This window comes from Colletotrichum siamense (assembly GCF_013390195.1).
Source record: "Colletotrichum siamense strain Cg363 chromosome Unknown KSG_Cg363_contig02, whole genome shotgun sequence".
Classification (NCBI taxonomy): domain Eukaryota; kingdom Fungi; phylum Ascomycota; class Sordariomycetes; order Glomerellales; family Glomerellaceae; genus Colletotrichum; species Colletotrichum siamense.
In genome coordinates this window covers 1,703,752-1,722,365 of record NW_023501015.1, presented here as the reverse complement: position 1 = coordinate 1,722,365, position 18,614 = coordinate 1,703,752, and the positions used below count along the sequence as shown (strand labels likewise).

The 18,614-nt window shown below is 53.5% G+C and overlaps 5 protein-coding genes across 5 annotated transcripts; 4 read left to right on the top strand and 1 right to left on the bottom strand.

Moving 5' to 3' along the window:
* Nucleotides 1-56: 56 nt before the first annotated feature.
* On the bottom strand, nucleotides 57-2,110 carry FRE2-2 (Ferric/cupric reductase transmembrane component 2; the record flags this gene model as incomplete). Its single annotated transcript, XM_036634302.1, has 2 exons — nucleotides 57-1,036; nucleotides 1,099-2,110. 2 exons carry the CDS (start codon nucleotides 2,108-2,110, stop codon nucleotides 57-59), a joined length of 1,992 nt encoding a protein of 663 aa, XP_036499954.1.
* Nucleotides 2,111-3,096: 986 nt separating this feature from the next.
* CTR4 (Copper transport protein CTR4) lies at nucleotides 3,097-3,814 on the top strand (the record flags this gene model as incomplete). Its single annotated transcript, XM_036634301.1, has 3 exons — nucleotides 3,097-3,138; nucleotides 3,202-3,711; nucleotides 3,812-3,814. 3 exons carry the CDS (start codon nucleotides 3,097-3,099, stop codon nucleotides 3,812-3,814), a joined length of 555 nt encoding a protein of 184 aa, XP_036499955.1.
* Nucleotides 3,815-4,660: 846 nt separating this feature from the next.
* On the top strand, nucleotides 4,661-9,202 carry Ank3-2 (Ankyrin-3; the record flags this gene model as incomplete). Its single annotated transcript, XM_036634300.1, has 4 exons — nucleotides 4,661-5,690; nucleotides 5,790-6,633; nucleotides 6,692-9,153; nucleotides 9,198-9,202. 4 exons carry the CDS (start codon nucleotides 4,661-4,663, stop codon nucleotides 9,200-9,202), a joined length of 4,341 nt encoding a protein of 1,446 aa, XP_036499956.1.
* A 1,726-nt stretch (nucleotides 9,203-10,928) lies between these two features.
* Nucleotides 10,929-12,607, top strand: CGCS363_v002450 (Protein OS-9-like protein; the record flags this gene model as incomplete). Its single annotated transcript, XM_036634299.1, has 2 exons — nucleotides 10,929-11,027; nucleotides 11,096-12,607. The coding sequence occupies 2 exons, from the start codon at nucleotides 10,929-10,931 to the stop codon at nucleotides 12,605-12,607; spliced, it is 1,611 nt and encodes a 536-aa protein (XP_036499957.1).
* Nucleotides 12,608-17,161: 4,554 nt separating this feature from the next.
* Nucleotides 17,162-17,659, top strand: CGCS363_v002449 (uncharacterized protein; the record flags this gene model as incomplete). Its single annotated transcript, XM_036634298.1, has 2 exons — nucleotides 17,162-17,442; nucleotides 17,497-17,659. The coding sequence occupies 2 exons, from the start codon at nucleotides 17,162-17,164 to the stop codon at nucleotides 17,657-17,659; spliced, it is 444 nt and encodes a 147-aa protein (XP_036499042.1).
* Nucleotides 17,660-18,614: the final 955 nt, after the last annotated feature.

The following is an 18,614-nucleotide window of genomic DNA, read 5'->3' as shown; positions in this document are numbered from 1 at the left end:
CTGGTTATGGTGCCGTCTTTCAGATATGAACATGGTTTCCTCTTGCTATTTACAATTTACCACTCTAGTCTATTATCGCAGATCAGCTCTACATCAGCCATCTCATTACCCTTCCAGACCTGCTCTCCAGAGTTTGCCGCTGCTACAACGCCCCTCAGATCGGAAATCATAGCTCCCGGTCCGCTAGCAAAAACTGCAGTACGGCCTTGAATGTTCTCGGACAGGAAAGCAGGTACAACGTCCGCCATCCTCGGGTGGCTACCACTAGCGCGGATCTTCAAGGCCTTCGCAAGACCATTTGCGCGGCTGCCACTGCTCCGGCTTGAGGATGACTGGGCGCGGTCGATGACATTCTTCTCGCTAACCACAGAGGTGAGGCTTTCGCCCTCCTCGCGTGTTATGTGAATGGTGATGCTGATGCCGTGGCCCTTTGCGTCGGCCAGAGCATCGAGTTCGGCGTGTACCCATTCAAGATCTTGCCGGAGACGGACGGCCCAGACGAGAGCGATTCTGCGGTTGGGATTCGCAGGCTGGCGAACAAGCCAGTGGAGAGTAGGGAGGACGTAGGTAATACCAGTACCGCCGGCAATGCAAAGGACGTTGGCATCGGGTGTGAGGTGGAGGGTATGGTCTTCGCCATAGGGTCCCTGGAGGATGACAGGTGTAGTAGTCGTTCCTGCGGCTGCCATCTGCGCAACCTTGCGGGTCTCTCCTTTCTTCGCGCGGAAGATATAAGCGTGCTCGACAACGCCGTTGCGTTCAATAGGAAGATTCAGCGGGGTGAAGGGGTGGGATTGCCAGACGCTGGATTTCGCGAAGCAGATGTAGAAGTGCTGACCGGGCTTCCAGACATCGTGAGGCTGAGAGAAGTCCAGGCGGACGATGTCGCCGTACTGTGCGTCAGGCATGAGCACCATCTTGGCAGGGGCGGTCTGGAAGCCCATGGTGCCATCCGGAAGGTACTGATAGTGAATGAGAAACGAGCGCATAAGCCGTGCGCCGCGATCAACGAGCCAGATGGCCAGGCCGGGCACCACTGGGTATGGTGCGTTAGCATGTTGTCGAAGCTACACATGTAAGAGAAGAGGTAAAACTTACTGAACACCTTCAGGGGCTGCCAGTGACCCCAACATGCGCCAATGTAGATCATCGCGAGTACATAATGACTCTTGCGAAAGAACTCGTAGCCGGTGAGGCGAACACCCCATGGAGTAGCTAAGATGACGAGTAGAAATAGAATGATGCTAGCAACGCAGCCCCAGATCATGTACAACTGTTTGATCCATTTGTTGGCTACCTGGGGCTGCGGTTGGTAAAAGACACTCTCAATGATTGTCCAGCCGATCGTATGCGCGAGAGCCTGGATCGCGATTATCCAGCCAAGCCAGCGATGAAGAAAGTTGAAGCTCTGATACGGCACGCCGGTGAGCAAGGAAAGAATGGATTCCCGCGAAGCGAGCAGGATGGAAAACGGCGTTAACGCATATGCGAGTGTACCAACTCTGTCAGACCATGCGCCAAGCCAGGACCGTCTCTGGTAGAGATTGTCGTAGCCTTTTACCGGTGTCATCCAGTCTTTGTACCAAATTCCAATGAAGGAGAAGATGGCGAGGTATATGGTCAACATGGCCAGAATGAGAACTTGCAGTCGGGTTGTGCGACCGAAGACGAAGCGCATAGATTCCGGGAGGGTGTAGTAACGGCAAGTAGCCGTTGCCGCAGCCCTTAGGCGATGAAGACCGCCCGCACCAGGTGATTCGGCGTTGGGCTTCTTCCGCCCTTCGCCGGGCGCGGATTTGGTGATGGTGGACATAACCACAGCTTCGGCGCCGGTCGGGGGTCCCCAAATGTGCCGCCCGATAGCCCATACGAAGAGAATGCCGCCGAGAGTTGCCCAGATAATACCGGTGTAGAGCATGCCGCGCTCATGACCACCGTAGACGGATTCGAAGTATTCGCATGTTCCCGCGTCGTTGGTGCAAGGAACGACGCGGCCGGCGTAACCCCAGTAGTCGACGACCCCGCCATTGCTGATGTTCTGAGACTGATAGCCTTGTCGGCGGAAGACACTGTGTAGCAGCGAGTCTGCTGCTGAAGTTTCTTCGTCCATGGTGGGTTTCTGAAGTCGGGGGGAATGAACCGGCAAGGGGCCTCAGAGCCTGAGTCGACGTTGAAGAGGCAGACAGTATAGGATATATGGTTTGTGCTCGTCTCTCCTGTCTGCAGGTTATCCACACCATCCTAACGCGAAAGTGAGTCCACCACAAGTCGATATGAGAAACATTCTCGCGCCGGACTCTTCATTATGACTAAAAGAAATCGGCGAAAGTCTACCATACCGAGGCCGGACGCCATCCGAATTTTTGCCAAGTCTATACCAACGGAGCCGGAGACCGGCTAACAGGGTTTACAGTTTGTGTAGATGTGGCGACGGTGGAAAGAAATAGGAAACTTGGCGAGCAAGTTTGAGCAAGTTTGTTGGCTTGATAGGGGCCGGATTGGATTAAGCGTTCCTGGACAGCGTCGCAATCAGCGGGCCCGTGGGGCCCCGCCTACCGGGCTTGCCTCTTCAGATCCACGGTCCCGCCCGGCCGGCCGGACGTGAAGCCAATCCTGTCGTCTTGAAAGCAGTCAGTGACCACGAGGAGCGTAAAATGAACGCATGTAAGAGGCTTGATCGTGTTGTCCGGTGACGCCATCGGCGCATCTAGAACGGTAGTGAGGCCCCAAATGACCTGACCCAGAATACTGCATACCTTATGCATGGTACCCGGCGCGTTTCCGGGTCGGAGGGATACGACTTTGATGGAAACTGGTCAAGCAGTAAGTTCAGAGTAAAAGAACAATTATTCCGAGCTACCCAAGGATTGGTCGTATTCGTACATAAGACGACACGTGGGCCCCCTGCTCGCCTGCTTTACTCCATATTCGTCTGCTGGATCATCTCGTGGCTCTGAAAAGACCTCACAGTAACCTTCCGTCAACCTTTTTTCTCTCACAGCAACGGAAGGCGTTTGATCCTCTCTACGCCTGATTCTCACACTATTCCTTCCACGATCTTGCCTCTACTCCGGTCAATTCACGCAAGCCTTCACCATGGATCACGGCAGTGCAGACACGGCGGACTGCAAGGTCTCAGTGCGTTCTTCCGTGCCATTTTCTCCCTAGGTACTGACGGACTGATCCTAATTTCCGTAACAGATGCTATGGAACTGGAACACAATCGACGCCTGCTTTCTCTCGTCATCATGGCAGATTCGAACCCGCGGTATGATGGCAGCTTCCTGCATCGGCGTAGTCCTACTCGTCGTTATGCTCGAAGTCCTTCGCATCATGAGCAAGAAATACGATAGTCTTATACTTGCTCAGATGCGTCGCAGAGGACAGGCCGTTCACGCTGCTTCCGCATCTGCCGTCGGCCATGACCATGGCAAGGAGGGCTGCGCTCGCTCGACTGCCGTTCCATCATTAGCTTCCCGCAAAGTCGTCATGCGCGCTTCTCCCGTACAGCAAATTCTGCGTGCTATTCTGCACGCGGTGACATTTGGCGTTGCATATGTCGTTATGCTGCTGGCCATGTACTTCAACGGCTACATCATTATATCAATCATCATTGGCGCCGGCCTTGGGAAATACTTTACTGACTGGCTTTCATGTACTGTTGGAGAACAGGAGTCCCGGTCTAAAGCGGAGGGGATTGAGGAGACGACTGTATGTTGTCAGTAGCTTTTCTCTTCCAAGAGGTAAATATTGCAAAAGATGGTCATCTTGTGCGCAAGTGTCACTGACTGTGCACACAGAGTTCCATCAGTAGCTGGTCTTTCGTCTACCTTAGCTGAGAAAGTCGAGCAATCCTCGCTACCCTACTGCCCTAAATGACAGAAGAAACGGCACAATTAGCGGTCATGCGTAGGAAGACGACAGTACAGACGAAGACAATGGCAACGAAAATGACGGAGAAACAGGCTCATACAAAATGAAATTATAACGTCGCTAGAATAGGTGGCTTCCTCCCCGCAACTCGCCAGCATTGCACGCGATCATTTAGGTGGCTTCATAGAGATTATGGCACTATCAAGTCCAATCATGCCTTTCTAGCTAGTGCAAAAAGTATTTTTCGGCGTCGAAAAGCAGCAGCACGTCGCATTTACTACGGCTAAAAACCGGCTCACACATTGCATTCTCACGAAAGCAAGAATGTAATGGTCACTCCTTGTTCAGATTAACGATTCAATTTAGTGAGGCATTGTGACTGCGGGCTTTCTTTTGAAAAGCGGGAATGATCCAGGCAACCAGGCTAAGGATCGGCAAAATTCGATCGACTAGCAATTCCTGGTTCATTATTGGACGAGACCACGGGTTGGTTGTCATATTAGGCCAATGATGCATGGCTTGGTTGCATGTAAGCGCCAAGCTGAAGCCCCTCATTAATGGATAGCGGGTCACAGCCTGATCTTCAATTATTTGCGTCTTTCTCCTCCTCCCCGTTACTGCGGCAGGAGACTTGGTCAGGTTTACTTGCTCTTCAACTCTGCGTGCGCGCATCACACCCTTAGATCGGAAGTCTCGTGGATGATTGTCCGGTCTGAGCTACAAGCAGGGAAATGCTACCCTCCCTCTTTTCGATTAGATTGTGTCGGTTTTCATTTTTCGAAGAATCATGGCACCTGGCAATCTAATGACACTTAACAGCTCGGACTTTTATACTATTGCTTGGATCGCTGCGCTTCCCATCGAAAGAGCAGCGGCAGAAGCAATGCTCGACGAGGAACACGGACGACCAGAAGGATTTTCTCAACATCCAAACGATACAAACGCATACACTTGGGGCTGCATAGGAGAACACAATATCGTGATTGCTTCTCTACCGGCTGGTGCTTACGGTCTTGGGGCAGCTGCCACTACTGCTTCAAGCCTGTCCTCTTCCTTGCCTGCCATCCGGATTGGTCTTCTTGTTGGCATCGGTGGTGGCATTGCTCGACCTGACGAAGACCATGATATACGTTTGGGAGACGTGGTAGTGAGCCAGCCTGATGGGACGACGGGTGGAGTATGCCAGTACGACCTGGTCAAGGCGAAGCCCGGAAATAGTCGTGAGCGGAAGGGCTTTCTGGCGCCACCCCCAAGCGTTCTACTTCACGCCATTGCAAGCATCCAGGCAGCTCACGAGCGCAAGGATTCCGAAATTTCCCACTTTGTACAAGACATGCTGAAAGCAAACCCTAAGATGTCCAAGAAGAGCAAGAAGAGCCCCGGCTATATTCACCAAGGGTTTGAGAACGACCGTTTATTCCCGTCATATTATGACCATGTCACTGGTCTAGATTGTCTCAGTTGCGAAACAGCTGTAGAGGTCAAACGGGAAAGAAGAGAGTCGACAGATCCCGAGATACATTATGGCATTATTGCGTCTGGCAATACACTGGTGAAAGAAGCCATTACCCGAGATCAAATCATTGCCGATGTCGGAGAGGACTGTATCTGCTTTGAAATGGAAGCTGCGGGTTTGATGAATCATTTCCCTTGCCTTGTTATACGTGGTATTTGCGACTACGCAGACTCTCACAAGAATGATCGCTGGCAGCGCTACGCCTCGGCGACTGCTGCTGCTTATGCCAAAGAGCTTCTAGCCTACGTTCCACCTGGAGAGATTCAAGAAGCCAAGTCGGTGGTGGAAATACTTGAGTCAGGTGAGTTTGCCTCAGCGTCTATGTTCCACAGGTCGAGCATTGACTAACTAACTGTAATGGGAATTTTGAAGTCGACCAAAAACTGACTCGGAGTACTAGTCAATGAGAAAATCAGCACCACGCAGCAGACGGCTCAATGTGTGAAAGCTAAGGTCGAAACTCTTATGCTCAGCTCTCATGCCCAGAAGATACGACAATGGCTTTCCGCCCCGGACCCGAAAACGAACGCGAACCACGCTAGAGAGCTTCGGCATGATGGTACCGGCGCGTGGCTTTTGGAGAGCACAGCATTCAAGAATTGGTATGCTGGGAATGACAGACATTTGTGGCTCCGTGGAATTCCCGGATGTGGAAAGACCGTCCTAAGCACGAGAGTCCTTGATCACCTCGCTAAGGACATCGACCGGATCATTCTAAGCTTCTTCTTCGACTTTAGTGATACGATCAAACAGACAAAACATGGGCTATTGCGATCTCTTGCCTTCCAATTATATCATGGGGGGCACGACTCAGAAGGACATCTCGACAATTCGTTTCGAGAGCATAAAGTCGGGGACGAGAAGCCAACTACAACTACCCTTGAAGGAGTTGTGGGAGTCATGTTAGCAGCGCAGTCAAAAGTTGCGATTGTTCTTGACGCCTTGGATGAATCGACTGAGAGAGGAGAAATAGTCTCGTGGCTTGAAGCCGTGTTTTCTAATACCAAACTTGAACACGTCCAGATCATCTATACAAGTCGAGAAGAGGTCGAGTTCACACGCAGGATCCCCGAGCTCATTGGAGACAAGTGTTGTCTTTCTCTCGACGGGGCAGCAATTGATACGGATATACGATCGTACGCAATGGCAAGGCTTCAGAGTGATCATGAATTCACCAGAAAAAGGCTTTCTGAGAGTCTTCTGGGGCGCATTCACAATAAAGTTGGAAACGGGGCAAATGGAATGTAAGTTCTAGTCCATTAAGCTTTTTTTCCTTTGTCTTGTTTCTAATCTCAATCTTAGGTTTAGGTGGGCCGCCTGCCAACTTGATAGGCTGGCAAAATGCCTTAGTCCCAAGGAGATTGTGACAGCGCTCGACGGATTGCCAGAAACTCTGGAAGAGACGTATAGTCGTTTGATACAGAGCATACCGCAGAACTACTGGCAGAGCGCTCTGCTGCTTTTGCAGTTCATTGTTTATGCGGAGCGGCCGATGACTCTCAAAGAGGCCGTTGAAATTGTGGCTACAAATGTTGAAGATCAGCGACCACATTTCGACGTTAGCTGCAGGGTGTTTGACGACAATGACATCCTTAGTCACTGTCCCAGCTTGGTTTCTGTGATTGACGTCCACGATGACGGGGATGTCACACAAGAACTGCATCTCGCACACTTTTCAGTTAAAGAGTATCTTTTGCTTCGCGAAGACTTCCACCACATGAATGCAAGCATAGCCATCACAACATCATGCCTGGTTTATCTACGCGACATTGAAGGCCACAGATGGAGACTCAAGAAGGATTTCCCGCTAGCAACATACGCCGCGCAGTGTTTGATGAACTTTGCAGCTGTCGCTGAAGTGTCCGAAAATGTTGCAACACTCATCGTCACCTTCTTACAATCCGAGAAGACTTTCCAACGATGGAACTTCCTGTATGAAGCAGATTTGGAGTGGGTGAGCTATTTAGACATCCCTAAGGGATCGAGATTGTACTATGCATGCATTGCTGGGCTTCTCAAGGTTGCGACGTCAATGATTAACGCGGGACTAGACGTTAATGCGCAGCAAGGGGGAATTCACGGTAACCCACTACAAGCAGCCTCTTATCACGGTCATTTGGATATTGTCCAGCTTCTCCTGGACAACGAGGCAGATGTGAACGCTCAAGGTGGAAAGTGTGGAAACGCTCTACAAGCTGCGTCCCTCAACGGCCATCTGGGCATTGTAGAATTACTCCTCGATAAGAACGCGAGCATGGATTCCCAGTCTGGAACACACGGGAATGCATTACAGGCTGCTAGTTGTGGAGGTCATCTCCAAATTGTGCAGCTACTCCTTGAGAACGACGCAGACGTAGCTGCCCGAGGTGGATGCTACGGGAACGCACTCCATGCGGCCTCTGCGAACGGCCATTCGGATATCGTCGGACTGCTCCTAAGCAAGCACACAAGTTCAAATGTCCAAGGTCGAATTTACGACGACGCTCTCACGGCAGCTGTTCGCCAGGGACACATCAGAATCGTCGAGAAGCTACTCGAGAGTAATGCAGACCCCAGCACACCAGCAAGCTACAACGAAATGGCGATTGAAGTCGCATGTTCCAATGGCCATTTCAATATTGCCCAACTACTTCTCGAAGGAGTCCATGATTTGGAACCCCAAAATGGCTTTTATACAGGCGCATTGCGCGCTGCGTGTGCACGTGGCCGTCAGGACATGGTACAACTCTTATTCGATAAGAGTGCTGATATCTATGCGCACGAAAATATCATTGGTAGCTTGCTCCAATCGGCATCTATCGGCGGAAATGAAAATATTGTCAAGATTCTGGTCAATCTCGGAGTGGATGTTAATGCCACCTGCGACCCATACGGCTGCGCTCTGCAGGCTGCCTGTTGGCATGGTCGTGAGGAGGTTGTAATGATGCTACTCGATCACGGGGCAGATGTCAACGCTCCGGGCGGTTACTATGACAGTCCTCTCCATGCTTCAATCATAAATGGCAACGAAAATATTATCAATAACTTGAAAAGATTTGGGGCCAATGTCAGCGTGGTTGCGGAAAACTACAGCAAAATACTCGCCGAGGCATGTGAATATGGAAAAGCGCATGTCGTCAAATGTCTATCCGAAATAGGGGCCGATATTGGACACGACAGGAAGATTGATGAATATCTACAGACCGCATGCTTTTTCGGTCACAGCGAAATTGTCAAGTCGCTAGTGGGCGTTGGCGCAAATGTCAACGCTCAGGGCGGTCTCTACGGCAGTGCTCTACAAGCCGCATGTCAGAATGACAACAAAGAAATCATAGAGTTACTCGTTGAACTGGGCGCAGATATCAACAATGGGAGTGACTTTGGCAGCGCTCTTCACAATGCAGCTTGCTATGGCAACGAAAGTCTCATTGAGATGCTAATCGACCTTCTTGGTGCAGACGTCAATGCACGCGGCTCGGGATCGGTAGGTGCGACCAACGCCCTCCTAGCTGCGTCATACGTAGGGCACAGCAATGTTGTCCGGATACTTCTCGACAAGGGGGCTGAGGTTTCTCCCAGGGACGAGGATGGGAGAACACCACTCTTCGCCGCAGCCCTTGGTGGACATGTTGAAGTTGCTGCGCTCCTCATCGAAGCCAAAGCCGATATCAACAGTAATGCATATGACGTTGCATGGACACCTATCATTGCGGCAAGCTTTAATGGCCATGTTGACGTTGTGGAACTGCTGCTCGAGAATGGGGCCAACATCTTGGATACGGACAGTAATGGATGGACGCCAATATGTGTTGCGTCATCTTATGGGCAGGTTGAAGTGACAAGATTACTTCTTGAAGAAGGAGCTGACGTCTCAACAACAGCCAATGACGGATGTACACCATTATTTGCGGCATCCTCTCATGGGCAAGTCGAAATGGTAAGGCTGCTGCTTGAGAAAGGCGCCGATGATTCAATGGCTACAAAGGATGGACATACACCGCTACATGCAGCAGCCTCTCATGGGCATGTTGAAGTAGTGAAATTGCTACTTGATTTTGGCTGCCTTCGTCCAGACCACAAGAATTTGAAATATGGTCATGCTGCGCTTTCTTGTGCGGCTGAGAGCGGTCACGAATCAGTCGTAGAGCTCATTCTGCTGAATCCCCAAGTCAGTGTGGATTCAAAGGATTCAATGGGCCGCACGGCATTGTTTCAAGCGTCAGCAGAAGGACACAGAGCTATCGTTGTCATCCTCCTGAAAAACCAAGCGTCAGTCAACTCCTCGGATTACTACGGCTCCACCCCGCTCTCAATGGCAGCACAGAGAGGGCACCTGGATGTTGTCAAGATTCTTTTAGCTGCTGGCGCAAGCAGTGTCACCCAGGATCGTTACCACCGAACACCTCTTTGGTGGGCAACAAAACAAGGAAACTTGGCAGTCGTGAGAACTTTATTGCAAACCGGCCCTGGGCCAGTCACAGCGTTTCATGAGGAGATTGAATCGGAGGTTGCTGGCAGGAGACCCCCAAAGTCTATATATAAATATTGCGATATTTGCATGTTGACCATTTCAGAGGGTTGCGGCCATTATAGTTGCCCAGATTGCAACGGGGGTGATTTCGACGTATGCGAAGACTGTTTTGCGTCCGGCGGTCGTTGTCTTGAGGAATCACACACCACGACTTTCCATGACGCCGAAATAGGAGATAGGCCAAATTGAGGCCTGGAGAGAAAATTTCAAACCCGTGAATGAGGGCAGTTGTACCAAGAGTTCTAGGCAGAACTTCATAAAGATGTGCTATTCACGAGACTCCTAAGGTATCAATGTAAGATGACGGCCAACGGTCCATCTGGGTAAGTTGTAATCATGAAGTTATCTCAACGTAGAATCAATACACCACTCCAGGCCTAGTAAGTGCTGGAACTAAATCCCTGACTCAGTTTGTTTAACGAAAACGTGCAGTCCACGTCGAGCTTGAACTTTAGAGCGAATGCCTCGAGCGCTTGAAAAGAAACATGAAGAGGAGAAGAAGACAGGGGTAGCAAGAACAGAGTGATCTAAGATGAGCATTCCGGCACCAAGATTTTGATAGGTTTGGGTTCCGATTGCGCTCCACAGCGGCCTGGGTGCCGCCACCGAAAGTGGGACATACGTTCGCTGGGACAGTAATACTGTGCATCTGCTCAGGACAGCGCAATTTCATTCATTGGCCAACGAGGAGAGATGGTTATTTGTGAGTATTTTGCATATGTCGTTCTCGCATAAATGAAGATGCCAAGAAGAAGGTAAAAAATAAAAACAAAACAAAGACTTTTAACCACGTGATACTTTCTTTCCATCGCACCAGACGTCGACCCCAACTGATCCCGCCGGGAAAACCTCGGCTATCTTATCTCGATGGGACCCTGTCCGTTGATGACACCTGTGAGCTACGAACCGCTTGGCCAATGCGCCAGCGCGACTGTCTAAGCAACTTGAGGGTCGCCAAACCGACGACAGCACTTCTCAACTTCCTCCTCTTGGTCTACATGTGAGGAAACTTACAGCATACACGGCATCATGCGCCGTCTCAATTTCGTTCTGCTGGCGACAGTCCAGCTGTGCGGTGCCCGCCACCCCGGCTTCAGCATCCACGACGACCTCGTAGCTTATCCTCAGGTACGTCCGGAGCACAATGCGCAGGTGAAGCTTTCGGACAAACGACGTCTAATTATCGCGCGCAACAGTACGAGATAGTCTTCTCAGAATCATTCATCCCAGAACACGAAGCGCAGGCTCTGCTCGACCGCACGAACCCCCCGCACCCAGCCTACTCCGCCGACTTCTCGACAGCCTCCGACGTCTCCCAGAATGTCCGCGAAGCCGCAGACGCAGACGGCCGCCCCGAGCCCGAGGTGTTTGAGCGATACGAGGTCATGAACATGAACCCTGCCAAGTATCTCTGCTCGATCCCCATCCTGGAACCCCAGACGCCCGAGAACCACACCGCGACGGAGCTCGCGAAGCAGGAGGAGGCGCGCGAGCTGGCCAAGGCTTCCGCGCATGGATGGGAGCTGCTCAACGAGCTCGACGGCAACTGCCTGTACTTCATGTCGGGCTGGTGGAGCTACAGCTTCTGCTACAACCGCGATGTCACCCAATTTCACGCCCTTCCCACGGTGCCGAATGGCCAACCACCGGTCCGCGACCCTCACACGGCGGAGTACGTCCTGGGTAGAGCCAGCAAGTCGCCCAGCCAGCGCCAGCAGACTCAGGGACAGCAGCAGCAACAACAGCAACAACAGCAGCAACAGCAGAAGCAGCAGCAGACGACAAAGTCAGGAGACCCGCCGGCAAACACGGACCTCCAGATCAAAGGTGACCAGCGATACCTTGTCCAGAGATTGGACGGAGGCACAATCTGCGATCTTACGGGTCGCGAGCGCACGATCGAGGTGCAATATCACTGCGTGCCAGGCATGAAGGGCGATCGCATCGGCTGGATCAAGGAAGTGACCACATGCGCTTACCTGATGGTGGTCAACACCCCCCGCCTCTGCGACGACGTGGCCTTCCTGCCGCCCAGGGCAACGAGCGCGAACCCCATCAGCTGCCAGCTCATCATTCCCGCCGACAACCCCGCGGCACAAGCCGAATGGCACCGCCTGAAGACGCTTGAGGCGCAGGAGGCGATGGTCGGTCAGGCCGGCCAGGACCCCGGCGCCAAGCGGAGCGAGCAGGAATTGCTGCAGCAGCAGCAGCAGCAGCAGCCCGGCGGCGACGGCCAGCAGCAGCAGGACCCCAACGTCAGGGATAGAGCGCAGAAGGGTGTCAATGTGGGCGGTGTCATTGTCGGCGCCCGCAATGTGCTGGCTGACGCGGACGAGGAGGGCAAGCCCCCTGCCAAGCTGGCGCCCCCGCGCAGCTACCTGCCTGGCCGCAACCAGGGCCCTTTGGTTGAGATTATCGCTAGCGCCAAGAGCAAGGCGGACGGTGGGGAGGTGAAGGTGCTCAACCAGGAGGAGCTCGAGAAGATGGACCTGAGCCCGGAGCTGGTGGAGGAGATGAGGGCTGAGCTCGAGAAGATCGCTGGGGATAAGGGCTGGAAGCTCGAGGTAGTTGAGCAACCGGGCGACCCACGAGAGATCCGAGGCATTGTTGACCACAAAGACGAGGATGGGGAGGGCAAGGGGAAGAAGGCTGGCAAGGACGAGCAGCAGGAAGGCAGCGAGGAGCAGTTCTTCAAGGAGGAACTCTGAGAAAGATTCTATATAGCATTGGCGTTTGGCATGTATGTTCTGTATCGATACACCACCGAGGCGAATTGCAGAGATTCACTACGCAACATCGTCGTCCCAGGTTCTCACCTTGTTGTCTCTCTTAGCTTCTGCCCCCAACGTGTTGTCTCCCAGCGGTGTTGGCTCCCGTCAGATTTTCTCCCTCGTCTCTGCGTGCGTCGGTTGCAGCCGTATTTCCTGGAGTTTTTACCCCTGAGGTATAGGGTTCGGGAACACCTTCCAGGCCCTCTTGGCCAGAATCCTTCGGCATTGACGTCTGCCCTTCGGAAGCTCAACCCGAGCAGCTTTGCGTTGGGCAGTCGGGACGGACAACTCGGAGATATGATGTTGTATAGCGGCATCCCGATGATACCGGCGTGTTGATGCCGGCTGGGTGAGAAAGCTGATACCGGCACTTGGTTCTGACCGTCAACGTCTCATCGTCACATCGCGCGCAACGCCATAACGGAAACATGCTGCCCAGCTCGTGCTTTTCGCTACCCTTTGTGCTTCGTGTTCCTGCGGCTTGGCAGGTTGTTGGCTCCCATCTCCGCAGGTGCTGGGTTGCGCCAGCGCCATCTCCGCATCGTAACTTTCTATCATGATCCTCCATCCTTCATTCCTTTGTCCGGGGCAGGCAGGCAGATTGGTGCCTCGTTTTGGCAGTTGGATAGTCCACCGCGCTCAGACGTGCCATCGCTTCATCAGTAATTCCTGCAGATGAAAAGTGAAAATTCCAAGTATACAAAAGGGAAGGGTAAGGGGGAAAAAATACTGCCCAGCTCGCTCTCGTTCCTGCATGGTTGGTCGGTCGCTAGCTCCGGGCGAGATTTCCTGCGCGGGAATGCCTTCACCGACCCCAAGGCACCGCCGCCCCGGCTCCCGTGTATCCCGCAGCCTCTTCAGACGACGGAACCAGATCCGATGGCCGTCGACAGCAGCTCGTATCAGCCTCGTCTACCGACCCTATCCGTCCATATCCGCTAATTCACCCATTTTATTCACCCGTTCATGCGCCGCATGCCCCGAGCACCACAAGCTTGCGCCCGCCCGAGTCAATCACAGCAGGGACCAGCCCGCCAAGCCCACTTCACGAGAGGGAGAGAGAGGAGGAGGCCATTCCCATTCCCGGTCCCGGTTTGGCCAATATGACCCATTCCTCCGGGAAGGCGCAACGGCGGCGCGCTAAGACGAAAGACGTAGGAAAACCCACGATGTACCTCACCTACAAGCTACAGCTACAGCTACCCGTCGATGGATGCTTGGGCAGATCAAATGTGCCAATTTAAAATTTCCTTTTTCCTGTCCCCTGGGACTCGGGAGGGGGGGTTTTTGGTCAAGGTCAGGGGCGTACCTTTCCGACGGGACAGCCTCTCATTTTGCCTTTTCGCCAGTCCCCCCCTCTCCCGAGAGCAGATGGGCAAGCAAGCCCACACACTCACTCCTCTCTTCAACGGGATCCCCTGCGGGCGTTTACCGGCCGTGGTCTAGACTACTCAAAATCCAGGTCGCGACATCCACAGATCATCAGAACTACCGGGCTGCGATAATGAAAGCAGCGCAGATGATAGTACGTGCATGTGACTTGGCCCAATAGATACCCCGGAGTTGTGGGAGAAGAGAAGAAAACTCTAACAAAACCCCCAAAACGGGACAGGGATGGAAGGGGATATAGAGTGCCGTTGTTGATATTTTGGCGTCGAAGTTGTGATGGGACTTGGCAACGTAGCATTGGCGCTGGCGACACCAACAGCCTGGAACCTACCACCCTACTACACACCCCCACTTCCAAATTGCGCACATATAACGCGGACGAAGCTATCACAAAAGACGAAAAATAGGTACGAAAATCTCTTGCCTTTCCCGGCAGGCAAAGAGATGGTTTCTGGAAATTAAAGAAGAGCGCTAGCTTCGTGACTATGGTCCCACGGTTTCCACGGATGCTCGGGAGGAGATGTGTTTTTTTAATATTGCCACCAGTAAGAAGGCGGTGTTCTTTTCTCTGATAGGTACGCATATGCAGTGTACTTTTCATAGTGTTATTGATATTTCCCCTTGAGTCCACTGCTCACGACTCGCCAAGACCGGCCCCCATGCTGAATCTCTCGGCCGATCTCAATCACCACAGGGCCCGGCCTGTCATCGGACCAGCACACGGGGCCACACGGACACGGGCACACCTCTTTTTTCGAACCCCGCATGTTGGGGGAGACCATTCAACCTCAAACATTGCACACTTTCAGCCTCCAGGGCTTCGGGAGATCAGGGGCCACGGCAGTCTCCGAAAACAATGTGAAGAATTGATGCCCCCCCTTGTCCCCTTGTCAGGTAACTATTGCGGCTGCCCGCTGCTGGAGCACCTGTCAAGAAAAGGCCGGGGGTGGGGTGTGGATGTTATTTGTTCATGTTGCTGCTAGTCAGCCGCAGTCAATTTGTCACAAGCAAAAAAAGAAGTACACACTGCAAGAAATGGAAAGTACTGTACAGCAACATTGAGATTTCGGCCGGGACTCGATTTTGCTGCCCGGCATGCCGACCGAAAGTTGACCGACCAACCCTCGTCGGAGTCTGTGTGTCCATTACATCAAACCCGATATAGGGTCCTGTCACAATTCGACTGCAGCCTAGCCAGGCTGGCCGGGCCGGGCTGCTTGTTTCAAGCCCAACGGTGTTTTGGATGGACTGTCGTCGAAATATCACTCAGTGAGAAAAACCAAAAAAAAAAAAAAAAAAAAAAAAAAAAATAAGAAAAAATTGGGGCCGGTGGTTGACCTGAAAACCGGCGGTCAAAACTCTAAGTTCGCGTCCCCCGATAGCGATTAGGGGGATTTCATACTTGATGCAAGGCGCCGTTGACAGACGCCGTCCGAGCACAATGGGAACAGACGCACGTCCAGATCAGATAATCAGTTCATGTGTTCGGTCCTGCTGGAAAGGAGGTCGCGTGTTCTACGCTGTTGGGGATGGATCGTGTGGAACGCGCGCCTTGGCTACGTACGACCGGCGCCGGTAGGCGGTAGGGAAGAGCTAATGAGGAAGCCGGCGGTGGCGGAGGATAATGGAGAGGGGGATCCGCCGCGATCGGGATGACGGACGTTGACGTGTGAACAAACACGATGCCCCGTACCACGGCGCACAGAACAACGGCGCAGGCAAAGCAAGGCAAGCAAGCTGGACGGAGGGACTCTCTCCAGGGTTGGGCATGTTGCGATGTCGTTGGAGATCCGATGTGTGTAGATGGCATGCAGATTAGGTGAACAAGTCATCAGGCCAGGCACAGACGGGACGAGACGGGCATCGTCATCGGGCGAGTGTACGCATCGGGTTATGTTTCCGGATCGAAGGAGAGAGGAAAGAAGGGTTCGAAACGTGGTGTTCTCAGCAGAGTTTTGGCCCTTCTCTCAGACAAGACAATGGAAGCAGACCCGAGCTTCGATGGAAGCCCTGTGCCTCTACCCAAAACAACATGACAAGAAAAAGGAGGCTCTCGGGCAGGCAAACCCTGGTGAGACCGTTCAAGCTGCTAGGAGTCAGGGTCGGCAGCTACATAGTACCTTAGACGCATACCGCAGGAAGCTAAGCACGTGTGGCCCAAAACGGCGGGGTGTGCGGTTGGATCCGTTCGGCGGTACTCTCTGGTGGGCTCTCCAGTCTTTCACGAGTGTGAATCAATCACATTTTGGGACCTGGAAAGAGATCCCAATTCCCACTTTGATGGATCTTGGCAACAGCGGGCGACGGGCGGACAGGGGAGCCGGGGTTTAGTAGCTAAGTTATTAACAAGGGCAGCACCGGCAACACCAGCACCATCACCAGCTAACAGCCCTGGGAGTACTATGTAGTGAGTGTAGCAGCAGCAGCACAGAGCAGCATGCCGCCCCTCCCTTTTGCCCTGGACCAGGCGAATGGCGCCGTCCCCAGAGGGGCCGGAATAGCGCCGTGCGGTCCCTGACTGTGGCTCTGTGGGTGACTTGCACTGCTCGCTTTGTAGAGCAGGAGCCAGGTGCAGGAACAAGGTACTTTCCATTTCAGATAGCTTCCAAAATAGCATAGCACCACCACCAGCACCACCACCAGCACCACCACCAGCACCACCACCAGCACCACCACCAAGCAACCTGGAGCAGGAGCAACAGCATCACCTAGCAGCTGCAACACGGGTGCACCGAGTCGAGTAGCTGCTGATGCTCGCAGCTCCCTACCTTAACGGACCTGACGACATGGAGGAGACATGGAGACATGGAGACATGGTCATGATGTTTCACGGCCGACTGCGGGCGGCACCTTCCCAACCCAAGTCGGTGGACACGACACGACACGACACGACACGACAATCACATATCTTTCTGATGGACCTCCTCCTTTAAGGCGCACCGCCGCCCGGACTGCTCCTCATCCGATGTCGACGCTGCCTTGATTGGGTCTTGAACATCCCATCGTCTGCTTCCCCCGCATATACACACCGGCCACGAGGGCATGTAGGTTCTCGAATTTCTCGAAGGGCACGCCATCCAAGACTCACCTCATCCAAGACGCATGCATTCCACCAGCCAAGCACTCCCACGCCATACTTTGACGACGACGACGACACCACAATCTTCTCCGACACACCAGCACCACCAGCACCGAGTATCGCACTTCTGCAGCCACTCAGCTACGCAGCCGTGGCAGCTTCAACCAGTCATCACGCCCTACCACTCTGTCCATCCATCTCTCTCCCCGCAGATCAAGGACAAGTCAAGACACGAGCAGCCGAGACACCACACACCCGGCGCACACGAGCCTCCGGAGCATTCGCACTCCAAAACATACCGCAGGTGCTTTCAGTCACCATTGGTCGCGAGCAAGCCGCACATCAGCTGACTCGGCCAGCCATTCCCTAGGTTCTCCTACCTACTGCGCGCACTTACCAAACCGTCTCGACGCATATCGCATACGTCTTTCGCCCCCTCGACTGTCTTTTCCCCGCATTTCACAGGCACCACACCATTCGCCGCACCGCACGGCACCTCACGCGCGCAACGGGTGGGATAGCTGAACCAAGCCAAGGGGGAGGGGGGGACCACCAGCACCGCACCACCGCTGCCCTGCCGCTGCCGCCGCCGACCGCGACATACACCTGGCACCCACCATTCACGGACAGGACAGGACAGGCAGCTCCAGTGCAGCTCGAACAAGCAAGCATCCACGCATCGCATCGCATCCATCGGCATCCATCCAGCCCTCCGTGCCTCCGAACCTACCTTTGACACCGGCACCATCCACACCCAAGTTCCCGTCGAACCCTACCTACGCCTTAGCTCCGTCCCCTTGCTGGTGAGGGGCTGAGGAGAGAGAGAGAGAGAGAGAGAGAGAGGAGACGGCGTCACGGCGAGTGGACTCTGGCTACCGACCGGGGGGAGGCTGGGCCCTGGACTGACTGGGACTTATTCCTTGCCTTTGCTTCCCGAGTCGATTTGCGGTCGGTGCGTGCTGCTCGCTCGCTCTGCTTCAACCACCACACTACCTACCTATTCGTACCAACCACAAATCCTCGACTCCACCGCGAAATCTCTCGCTCAAATCCTTTTGACGTTCGGCAGCCCCCTGTGACGACCTACTTGTCTGCACCGTTCCCCCTCGACCCTTTTCCTTCTCATTGCGTCATGTTCAAGTGATGGACGACACAGATTCTGCGAGAAATGCTGCGAGCAGAGCGGGCTCTGCAGAGGTCAAGGCCGAGTCGCCAGGCGCAATCAGCAGCAGCAGCAGCAGTCGACACCAGCATCATCAGCAACAGTCAGCACCCGGAGCATCGTCTGCGCCGCCAAAGAGGACAGTATGCGACCACTGTCGAAGGAGAAGTACGCCCATGTTCTGTTCCACCTCCCAGTCAACTTCCGTGCCCCGTCTACCATCGTCGTTATTGTCGGGCATTTTGATCTGATTTGCCTTGCTTTTTCCCCTTCGGCCGTCGCATTCATGAACTTTCGTGCGATCCTACCTCTTC